Here is a 12,019-nt window from a genome sequence, read left to right as displayed (position 1 = left end):
TATCAGTAGGGCAGCGCTCTTCCCGGCACATGCAGCGCGCACATGCAGCGTGGCTTTACAGAACGCATACCACAGTCGAATAAGCGCATCAAAGTCCCCCCAGCTCCAGATCCTCGCCAATGAAAACGCACAAAGGCGTGAAGGAGAAAGGGGGACAGAAAAAGACTCCGTGAGATACAAAGAGAGAGCCGAATCCCACACATACAGACACAACAGAAGTTGGGGCAGGCGGAGAGGCTGTCACATTTCCTACTCACCTACAAACGTGATTGATGTGGGTGTTTGTATCAGTGGGTGTGTATGTCATGCTTGCCACTCTCTCACTGCGCCTGGATGTGCTGACTCCTCTTTCTTGGAATTCATGAACATCGCCTAATCTTCGCTCGTGCAACAACACGCGTGCTCGACCCTGGTGATGCAGTATCCAGAGCGCAGAAGGCACTCAGATACCTTTGAGGAGAACAACCAGTAAGATCTCCACCTGTGAGAGAACTCTCAGGTTACCACAGTCTACTGGAGGAGCCTGACGCGCACTGGACGCATTTTTCCAACGTTTTATGGAACAGGGGTTGTCGGCAAAGATCATTTCTGATTTTCTCTACTGAACTCCCAAGACTTTTACTTAGTTTTTCTGAAGTCATCCTTCAAGGTTCATCCAAATATCAAACTCCAAAAAGCGAAATGGATAACAGTCCTGGCGGTAAGTCAACAATTTGACATTTAAATATTGCTTGCCTTATTTGATATTATTAGATTTTTATTATCATTATATTATTGTATTTGTATACATTTTATTACATGTAAAGTGTAAAAGTGTTGAAATCAAGTAAGGATTGTGTTTTTGCAAAGAAAAATTCCATTTTAACTTTATTGCTAAAATGTTTTATACTCTATCGTGCATGTGTTGCATTGGTCCCTTTTTTAATATGAGCGGTTTTCTCTCTTGGAAAAGTCACATTTTCTGATTTACAAATTATTTTTGAGCTGTTTGTAAATTGGAAGTTTGTATGACGTACTGTTGTCACTTTTGTATATCACATTTATAAACGTTCAGTCTTTATATTTGCAACTTTCGGTCACACAAAATGTTGTTTTTTTTCTGTCAAAATATTTCGCGAATCCTATCTGGAGTCGCCGTGTTGCCTTTAAGTGTCAACTTCTAGTTTGGCTGCATTCACGGCCACCCCTGCTAATGAGTGTAGTGAGGAGTGTCACTTCCTCTTTCTCTTCATGAAAACAAACTCACGTGGAGCTACAGTAAGCAGGCTGTCAGCGCAGCGCAGTCATCTGTCAAAGCAAAAGGACACTTCAGCTCCGAAAGGGCGTGTTGGCGCTATCTAGGCTGCATCTGTGAGGCACCGGCTGTGTAAAAGTTGATAACCGCTCCAATTAGAGGCATTAAACTACGTTTTCTCGAGGTCAGCCAGAGTCACATGTTCCTAACCCTTCACTTGACGGCGAATCATTTACAACAACGACCATCACGTTCCCGCGCAGGTGATGGGCGCACCCTGCGCTCTGTCAACACGAGCTGCTCAACTGTGGAAACCGGGTTGAGCCACTCTCATCAGCATGTTGTATTTATAGTTTACTGATAAGAGGACCCGTGCTTTCCCCGAACAAGTTGGTGAATGAAATGATTAATCCAAGACAGTTTTGTTGATGTCCTCAATAGTGGTTGTTTGGCTCCAATTCAGTTAAAATGTTTAATGAACAGATTAAAATGTTCTTTTCTTATGTTTAAAAGTCAGGGATCTTAAAAAGAAAAGATGATAAGATCTTATGATTTAGTTCAATTTTCTTTGAATTTTATTGTTTTTCCATTTGATTTTTTCCACTTTTTTGGCTGTTGTGTTTAATTTGTCATAAATGTTGGATTAGTTACTAGTACCAACAACATTGGACGTTCTGAGTCAAACTTTTCTGTGCATACACGCACAACATCACGTGTTGCAAACAATCTGTACTGAAACTCCACGGCAGGCTTTTCTGCATAGGCTATATTAAATGGACATGGTTCCATGCAAAGAGTACGAAATTTGAAGAGCAACATCCCAGTAAGATTAATTGGAAAATATCATACTTTTTATTTTTTTTCCTAACATCTTTGATCTATTATGTCATAAAACTGCATCTCAGTTGAAGGGTGCGCGTAAATTTGGCGTTTTTTTCACAGAACAGCGTGATTCACATCAGACACTTCCACTACAGGGTTATAACTGCGGATAAAGTTGAAATATTACACAAATGGAGGGAACTTGCTCAGTGGTTTTTGATTTATCTATACTGCCAGCGAGCGGACCATGCAGAAGTTGCACCCCCAGCCCTCCCCCCGCTTTAAACGGAGCATCAAAACACGCAAAGCATGACAGCTGCTCTATTTAACTCGCTTGTGCGGCTCCAGGCTGCGGGTTGAGGTTGAGACGCAGCTTGGTGTCTTCCTAATGCGCGCTCTGTCAAGAGCCTTCTCACGTGGCTTCCTTTGCAAAGCCGCGTGCGGCGCGTGAGGCTCCCGGGCCCTCCTCCTCTACCTCCCCTGCCGCCTCCCTCCGCTCTCACGGACGCCTGTGAGCTGGTGATGGCGAGGCAGAGCCTGGTCAGTGGGTCAGCGATTCCGTGCATGAACTTATTTCCCTCTCTGGTCACGTTTTCCCGCCTCATGCACAGTTTGCTTTGGCTATCCCTCCCACCTCTTTCCTTTTTAAAAATGGAGTCCATTTTTGTGCGCGCGCTCCAACAGGAGCTGTGGGGTACATACATCCACCTTGGATGCTTTTCAATGAGAACGTGACTCGATGCATCCTCATGCCCTGGCATGCTCTCTCTGAAAGCACCAACAGTTCTTTTATTATACTAGGATTCTAACATTTTTGAAAATTAATGACAGCTTTTGATGTTTGTGCCAAAACGGTCACCGGTTTGATGCAGTTCCATCAAGTTCCTGTGATATTGACCTACTTCAGTTACTGCACTCACGGGCTCTCGTGTTTTTCCATGTCCACAAGCCTGGCACATTTAATATATTTCTGGTAAAATGATTCTATGTGATCAAAGTGAATTAGAGCATCATTCTCATCCAAAGTGCAAACACAAGAAGAACCAGGATGAGACCCTGCAATGCTCACTGCTCACGTTTATCTGCCCATGCCTCCAGCAGGCAGATTAGTGTCTGCACGAGCAAGCTCAGCCTAAGACTGATTGACTCTTCAATCAAAGCGCCAGCAGTGGGCTATATTTGACCTCCACTGATATGCACATTATGATTGCCTACAAAGAAGTGGAGGCAAACCCTGCAAAAAATAGAAGCTCATTTGGAGGTGTCAGCTTTCATTACACTTTTCCCCTAAATAAATATTCATTAAAAAAAGACAATTTGACACACTTGCCGCAAAAATAAATCAAAAAATTGGGCTCAGATGTTTATTTAAACTCAAAATAAGCAATGGTGAAATGACTCCAAAGCTGGATGATTTGTTGTGAAATTCTATGTCGACATTTTCCTTTGATTGCTAAAATAACCTGGTATTAAAGGGATTTTTAGTTGACATATCACGTTGACTTTAAGGGTCAGTGATAAAGCATGTGCAGCTGTACATGTGAGCCTTCAGGTGGACTTGCAATGTGTTAGAATGGAGTGGGAGGTTGGGCACAGACTGAATGTAAGCTCAGCAAGAGGTAGGGCTGCTGCTGGATCTTTCTATGACTCTGGCATGAGTCAACAAATCCAGGAACACGTGCTGGGGTTGGGATTATAAAAAAAAACACACAAAAAACATCTGAGCAAAACAAAACCTCGTGCAGCAGAGGGATGATCATGCAGGCCCAAACTATAAACTGAGTCAAGCTGAGTGGTATGAACTGCTCATCTGTAAACATGAGTCAATCCTTGAGTTTAGACTAAACATTTGCAATAATGCAGAATTACATTTGCAGAAAATTGTCCACTCTCAAGTGTCTCCCTGTCACTCCACATTGTTTGTTTGCAGAAACGTGACTCGCATTATTTAACTGTTGGCCGTGCATGACAGCTGAGGCTGCAGACTTCATACAAGCTCATGCACTCCCAGCCAGCATGTGTTTATAAACGCAGCTTTGTCTTCAGACTGTTGTGTTTTTCTGCACGAGACTGCGGATTTGGCGCGGATAGGAACCGTGTCAGGAGTCCATACATGTGAGGCGGCGGTCAGGTGTCGTTCTGCAAGCTGACGCTGGGCATGGCGCCAGGGGAGTGAGGCTATTATTGGAGCGGGGGAGGCAACAGCCCCCACAGACACGTGAGGTCGTGTCTCCGCTCATCCACAGCGATGGACTGGACGCGTGGGCACAGAAAAAAGAGTGGAGGCGAAACTAAACAATAAATGTAAACAAAGACTGATTTTTAATATAGTAAAAGTAAAGCGGAATATCAATAACACAAATTAGGGTCTGTCAGGTGGATCTGATTGTTTGGTTGCTAGGCAGCCAACATATTTTTACCGCGCACTTTATCCGCTTGAGCGCATCATTACCATTGTTACGCTCGGGATGCTGCAGATCCTCGGAGCTGTTCTGCGCTGGATGTGCAACATTACATCGCATCTCAGGCAACTTTTCAGCTGAAAGGTTTCTGTGGAAGCACGCACACCCAGCTTCATAAGTCAGTGGCTTTTGCCAAATCAGTTGTAGTTATTTTCTGTGCAATCTTTAGCTTTATTAATTCATTTACTAATCTCCCTTCTAACTTGATATCATTCTTATAGGAGGTGGGGTCATCCTGTATGCTGGGTCTTCTGGCAGTGCAAGTCCAAGCCCTGGCAGCCCCTCCAGTGGGTACCAGACCCAGTCGCCCTCCTCGCACTCCCAACCCTCATCTCCAGAAGAGGTTACCTTTACAGAGATTGGCGCCCTGAAAAAGGGCAGGACATCTGGATGCAACACTCCTTCTTCCAAACTGGTGTTCCAGTTTCCGGAGGTCTACAGCAGTCCTTCAGCAGCAACTACTCCGCAGCATTCCTATGCACACCCCATCGCAGCAAAGAAGCCCTGCGGCTTTGCGGGAACTTTCACAAGTTAGTGTTTCTTCACTGTCAATATGTGCATTCACCATAAATATTCCTTCATCAAATTTTTGGTGGCTTGCCGGTTTGTTTTTCATTCCTGACAGAGACAGGAGGAATGGTCCTGCTTTGCAAGGTCTGTGGTGACATTGCATCTGGTTTCCACTATGGAGTGCATGCCTGTGAGGGCTGCAAGGTGAGGCTTTGACCACAAAAATGCTTTAGACTGTTTGTAAGATGTGTTGATTTTTATGTCGAATGGCTTAAATGAATGTCTGTGTGTGTGTTCCAGGGCTTTTTCCGCCGCAGCATCCAGCAGAACATAAACTACAAGATGTGTGTGAAGAATGAGAACTGTTTGATTATGCGGATGAACCGTAACCGGTGCCAGCACTGCCGTTTCAAGAAATGCTTGGCTGTTGGAATGTCAAGAGATGGTGAGACATACTTGTGTCTTCTCAATGAAAAGCAGCCTTGTCAGAGCACTTCAGCTTTCTGATTAGCATAAGCACAGGGGAACTGGACAGACAGAAACAAGTAGTGATGTCTGAGTGAAAAAATGTGATGCAGAGAGGATTTTGAGGTCATCATGCCAGTGGCTCAGTCACTAGAGAAGTTGCACCTGCTTTGGCCTCTGGTTTAGTCTTTAGTCACTGTATTACCACACAAAACCATCTGGCTCTGTGTCTTTCACACGCGCCTCTGTGCCTTTCTGCCATCCCTTGCATCCTTACCTTCAGGTTCATCCCCTCCTCTTTCAGCGTGTTCCCTCAGCTCCCTTACATTCTCCCCTCACACTCAAAAAACGTTCACTTTGAATGAACATAAAAAAATTATGGAAAGGATTTCCACATGATTAGATTGCGTTACTTGAACAAAAATGAATCATGTTGGTCCTACTTAATTTATTTAGGTTGGCTCAACTTAATGTATTTAGGTTGGCTCAACTTAATGTATTTAGGTTCAAACTAATAAATTTAAGTTGATTCAATTTAAATAGAGCAGTTGCACCCAACTTTAAATTGATATTGTTGCTCACTCTAAAAAGAAAAAAGTTGATCCAATTTAATTGAATCACTTCAATTGGTCACCTAAGTAAATTAAGTTTATTTAACTTGAATTTCTATTTATTTCTTTAATTTTATTTATTCATCTGTAATTGATATGTTGTTCCAAACTTACAACCAATGGGTCTTTTAATTTTCACATCAAAGACATGAATTATCCAGCCAAGTCCATCACAAGACAGGAGCTCAATTACCGCGAACTCTGTGTTAAGTATTGGAACATTAACAGTTTGCCACACAAGGGGGTTGGTCATCATCCTCTACCAAACTTTAACTCATGGTGCAAAAAGAATAAACATAAAAGTTTAAATCACTAGTTAAAACAGAGTAAAACAGCTAGACAATAAAACCCATGGACAAAAACTCACACTTAGACCACAATCTGCCCAGATAGACAAAGAAAATGGTATCCCACAATTCCTTGCGATTACTAATGCATCCAATTTAATGGTATCATGTTGGATCAACGTGATTGAAATTAGTAACTTTTAAATGGATTATTTTTATGTACAATCGACATGATTCATTCACGTAAGATTTACAAACATAAAATTTTCTTGTTGAAATCACAAGTTACTTTTTCGTTAACTTAATTGGCTGGTAATTTCCTTTTTTTGAGTGCAGACAGTGATTTATGAGGAAAGGAGCTCTAAAGTCCCTAAAGCTATCCATCATCTGGAAAACTGCAGCAAAGTCAGTAATTATTTTGGGAAATTGGAACAGGGTCGGTTTGATTACATTGTGCATGCACAGAACGCCTTACTACAATTATTCAGAAACAGGGCAACAATTAAGCAAGGACTGCAGAAAACGTTACTGTGACAAACTTCCTTATGTTCTACCTCGCTGTCACCTGGTTTTAGCTCTGTGGGCTGAGCCTTCATTGATCACCCATCATCTCATATGAAAGGAACAGTTGGGTCGACCTAGAAAAACAATACAGAATTGTCCCCACGGTGTACTCATGCATCGTGACCTAGTTGGTGTAGTTTGCCTGTTTTCTTCCTCTCAGTATGGTTTTTGCTTATCTCCACCCTCCAGCACTCTGCAGTGCCTAATCTAGTAAAGAGGTTAGTGTTATTTCTGCATGTGCTTGACACTTCTGGTGCACAGAGAAAATAGGCTGGCGAAACGCAGCTCAGTCAGGCCGACCCTCTACGGGGAGGTTTTCGAAAGAGCTAAGGACCACAACCTAGAAACCCCTTTTTGTATCTGTTTCAACAGTTTTGAAAACAGGAAAACCACTTGCAACTGCCTGCAGCCCATAACTTACAATAAATACCATAACCTGATTTTTCACCAAAGGCAGCTGAGTGATTCAACAGAAATCTGTTATCAGGGTGGCACACTTTTCTTTATCGAACTAGAGTTTAACTTTTTTGTAAGAAGTGAAGCACTTTCAAATTTTGAACCATGAATAAAGGGGTTGAGTAGATGCCACATTATCGCATGCATCTTCATCAAGACTCCCTAAAGGCAATATAAAATATGACAGTAAATAGTTTTTAAACAAAGTGACATTTTGCATCAATAAGTAAACCTCCTCTGGTGTTTCTATAGATATCTTGCTTGTGAAACAATCATGTCATGGTGCACTGTTTTGCAAAAGTCCTGCTTCAATCAATGCAGATTTACAACGAAACCTCTAAAAACTGTAGTTTTCTTGCAAAAGTCTATGAAGCTCAACTTTTTCCCCCGACCTATAACTCCAGTCTTGCGGGTACGCACATATTCACACTTCACCTTACTGCACTGACCTACATTAATTTCCTTTTGGCCTTCTCTAACCTTTAGTTCAACCACTTACCCTAGTTTTCAACTAAACTTGAAGGTCAAATAGTTTGAATCGTGAGGACATTCTGTTCATAAAACTGAGTCTTTCCCAAAAATTATGCGCAGATGCTTTTTATCTCATATTCTGCTATTTCCTCTCAACCCTTTTATGCTCTGACTGCATTCTCCACAGCTAATTTATGTGCCTCAAGCTCGATTTTCTCATCCTTCTCACTTTAACACTCTCAAATCCACTGACATCATGCTCACGTTGCCCCACTGCCCTACTTATATAAGGTGGTAGGGAGAAAAGGAGGCAGGAGAGAGGGGTGGATGGGAGGGAGAATGAGGCAGATGGCAGCAGGGGTCTATAAATAGCCTCTGCAGATGATGGATTCTGAGGATGGGGACACGAGTGAGGAAAGAGACTGTCTCATTTGCCAACTTGCACTCATCTTGAAATTTCTCAATGTCATTTCATATGAATTTGTTATGTACTCACATAAAAGGAGATGTAGAGGACTTAAAGCTTTAGTGATAGATTTTTATGCTTCAATAAGTGTATTTTATCATTTATGTCTGACCTTTTTATCACCCATGACAAAAAAAAACTAACCAAAAAGCCATTTTTCAATGGTTTTTCCATTATCTACACTTTTAATAAAATACCAGAGAACGTATTTTCAAAGTAAATGTTCACATTTTCACTATTCCTGAAAGCTGATGTTTTTTTTTTGTGTGTTTCTACAGCTGTGCGTTTCGGTCGCATTCCTAAAAGAGAGAAGCAGCGTCTCCTGGATGAGATGCAAAGCTACTTGAACAGCCTGAATGAGTCCGCTGCCATGGACGTGGAGTCACCAGTGAGGGACAGCCCCACCAGCACAGATGATTGCAACTCAAAAGAGGCCATTGGGGCCATCTCCAGAGCCTACCACGACATCTTTACGAGCAGCAGCAGCATCTGCGAGAGATCAACCAGCACAACCAACATCAGCACAAACAAAAACAACAACACAAATTCTTTTTCTCAGGATGGCAATTTTGCCCAAGTCTCATGTAATCCCACTCCTGCTCATGATTACTGCCCTGTTGCCCGTGCAAGCACATGCTCCACTGCCTCTCAGGACAACCAACCAGTGAGTCAGAATGTGGACAACAACCACTATTCGTATTCAGCGTCAACACATCAGAATCATGGCCAGGCCAACTACATGGTACATCAAAGGGGAAGTTCCATAGATAATAGTTATGCGAATACAGGAAACATCCAGAACCATCCATCCTGCCCATGGAAGTTGCCTCCAGGAGCTAAAGTCCTGGTAATTGCAACCCACTTTCTAGAATCATTTATTACATATTTATTCAATAACGTTTCATTTGACTAACAAAAGTGTTCTCTTTGTTTTGTCTTAGGCCTGTCCTCTCAATGCGTGCCCTGTATCAGGAGCAGAGCGTACCAGCCAGGAGATTTGGGAGTCCTTCTCCCAGTGCTTCACCCCAGCTGTCAAGGAAGTGGTGGAGTTTGCTAAAGGCATCCCTGGTTTCCAAGAACTTAGCCAACAGGACCAAGTTTTGCTGCTCAAGTCTGGCACCTTCCAGGTAAAACTTACCTCAAATTCTTTATTTTGCTTTTTTTATAATGTGTCTTGTTCTTGTATTATCTTACATATTGTTTTCTTTTTCTCCTTCTTCTTGTGTTTAGGTTCTCATGGTGAGGTTTTGCACGTTGTTCAACGCTCAAGAGCGCACTGTAACCTTCTTGAACGGCCAAACTTACCCTCTGTCCACCTTACGGGCTTTGGGTATGGGTTCCCTCCTAGATGCTATGTTTGAATTTAGTGAGAAGTTGGGTTCCCTGGGGCTGGAGCCTGATGAGATGGCCCTCTTCATGGCAGTGGTGCTGGTGTCTGCAGGTGAGAGGGGGATTGGTGTAAATCATGCAAAGTAGTGGGGATTTTTTCTAAATCAAATAATATAACAGCAACATTCACTCACACAAGTATCTCCCGTTCTCCTCAGACCGCTCTGGAATCTCAGACATGGAAGCTGTGGAGCAGCTGCAGGAGGGTCTGATCCGAGCTCTCAGGTCACTCATCACCCGTCGTCGTCCAGATGACTCTGCCATCTTCCCCAAACTCCTCCTTCGCTTGCCAGACCTGCGAACCCTAAACAACCTGCACTCTGACAAACTGTTGGCTTTTCGCATAGATCCATGAAGAGTGAGGTCATCCATGGAAAGCATTCAAGCAAACTGCGCACTGATGAGACTTTATCTTCAAAGAGCAGGACTTCCTTTAACATTGATGAACAAGGACTTGTGCAATCAAAGGATTCGTTTTTGAGAGGGAAAATCAAAGGAACTGAAGATCTTTTTGACTTATGTTCGTCATATGTTGTTTTGAAGAAACAATAAGTAGAAAATACTCAGTAAAACTCATGCACATTTATAAACCTCAGCACTTCCTGCAAGACATCAAGCGCACACCATGTTTCTGAAGAAATTGACATTTCCAGCTAACAAACTGTTCATTTGCTTACCTCATGGAATTAAATGTAAACAAAATCAAAGTTAAATAAAATCAAGTGAAAATCTATATATTCCATAAAAAATTCATTATCATCCCAATTTGATGCTGTAAGCAGGTCATGGAGAAACATTACTTTGGGACCATTCATGATAACAACGTCAACTTCTTTTGAAGAAAAAGGGAACCTGTATATAATAAGTAGTGAAATATTAAGCCACTTAATGTGTCACAATCATACCATCTCCATTGGGACAAGAGCTAGACTGGTATTTTATCGTGTCAGGGTGTGTTCAGTCACTCATTCATTTTATAATGGTACTACCAACATTCGATGTACCTGGTTTTAATATAACAACTTCACAAATCAGTGGCAACTTTCTAATTCATGAAAACATTGTGCGTGTGTTACTGTATTGTGTCTCCTTTGGATTAACGGCATGCACTTATTTAAGGGGGACTTTAAAGTTTATTTTTTGTTGCTGTAAATATTATTTTACCCAAATGTCTATGTATGATTTGCTGAAGAGATTTAATGGATCAGACATACTGTTTGAGTTTAGTAAAATGAAGAATGTACAGCCCTCTCTATACTAGAGAGGGTCTGGCTATGCCAAGGGGGTCTTTCCATTACAGAATGTGTAGTAGGGATTTTCAGATGGCTTATATACACACTTCTTGCAGTTAGATAAAGTAACTGACCAGCATAATCCTTGAAATCACCAGCACTTGGTTCACACACACCCTTCCTGAGCCCTCAATGTTTGTCATACAAACTCAAGAGATATCTTTCGGTGGGAGATCGATTGAATTGGTGCTCTCACTGTAAGCTTGTTTGATTGTTTTTGATTGAGCACATATTGTACATTTTGTATTTTGTTCCTTCCTAATTGAAATAATATAACAATATAAAGGCAAAATGAAAAATTCTTCTCTTTCTGTGTCCTTATTTTGAATCACTTCTCACAAAATGCAGTAAAGCACTTGGACTGCAGTTTTTACATGCACACAGCTTATTTCTAATAATCAGTTTTGACCGTTTTGTTGTTTGAGGAGTGGCTTTTGCTGCTAAAAGGTATGCAAGGTGGAACAAAGAAAAAATTTAACACATTTAACCTAAAAACCCTTACTTTCTTTTGTTAAATACCGGTATGTGAAGGACAAAAATGTAACTAACATCATGTCAGCTTGTTAAGAACACGTGACCTACTAAACTCTGCCTCCACTCATTCAAACAGTTGTAATGCTGAAACAAAGGAAAATAGTTTGCATTCTTAAATATTAGGACAAGTCATGCTTAGCAGCATTACCTAAAAGTCATTTCTAGGTAAGGTAGGTTGTTAGCTGTAAAGAAATTTTGGCTCACATTCCTCACAAAAGTACATCAGTTCATTTGGTGTCAATTCATGTGCACCTCCCTTAAATCTCAGAGCAGTTTTCCACCAAGAAGAAGGTCTTACTACAGTGACACCATTTTATATTGTCTATTGTCTAACCTATTTTAAAATTCTTTGGTGTTTCTTGTCCAGTTGCATGACCCAGTTTTGTCTCTTCATTAACTTTTAAAGAGAAACACTCTTGACTCTACAATACTTTATTCATTTCTGCTGAAATGACT

At 41.6% G+C, this 12,019-nt stretch overlaps 1 protein-coding gene across 1 annotated transcript; it reads left to right on the top strand.

The window, feature by feature from the left end:
- LOC101173939 (nuclear receptor subfamily 1 group D member 1) lies at positions 1-11,330 on the top strand. Its single transcript, XM_004070712.4, has 8 exons — positions 1-700; positions 4,740-5,048; positions 5,144-5,232; positions 5,329-5,473; positions 8,627-9,195; positions 9,290-9,475; positions 9,579-9,789; positions 9,896-11,330. Exons 1-8 carry the CDS (start codon positions 682-684, stop codon positions 10,090-10,092), a joined length of 1,725 nt encoding a protein of 574 aa, XP_004070760.1. The 5' UTR covers positions 1-681; the 3' UTR covers positions 10,093-11,330.
- Positions 11,331-12,019: the final 689 nt, after the last annotated feature.

The sequence above is a fragment of the Oryzias latipes genome, chromosome 7 (assembly GCF_002234675.1).
Source record: "Oryzias latipes chromosome 7, ASM223467v1".
In the NCBI taxonomy this organism is placed as follows: domain Eukaryota; kingdom Metazoa; phylum Chordata; class Actinopteri; order Beloniformes; family Adrianichthyidae; genus Oryzias; species Oryzias latipes.
Note: the sequence above shows the minus strand (reverse complement) of the source record. Positions and strands in the feature narration are given on the sequence as shown.

What these genes read in the sequence shown, in the direction of transcription:
- LOC101173939 (XM_004070712.4), top strand. An exon ending in CTCCAGGAGCTAAAGTCCTG is followed by an intron (nt 9,196 to 9,289) that starts GTAATTGCAACC and finishes GTTTTGTCTTAG; the next exon opens with GCCTGTCCTCTCAATGCGTG. An exon ending in AGTGGTGCTGGTGTCTGCAG is followed by an intron (nt 9,790 to 9,895) that starts GTGAGAGGGGGA and finishes CGTTCTCCTCAG; the next exon opens with ACCGCTCTGGAATCTCAGAC.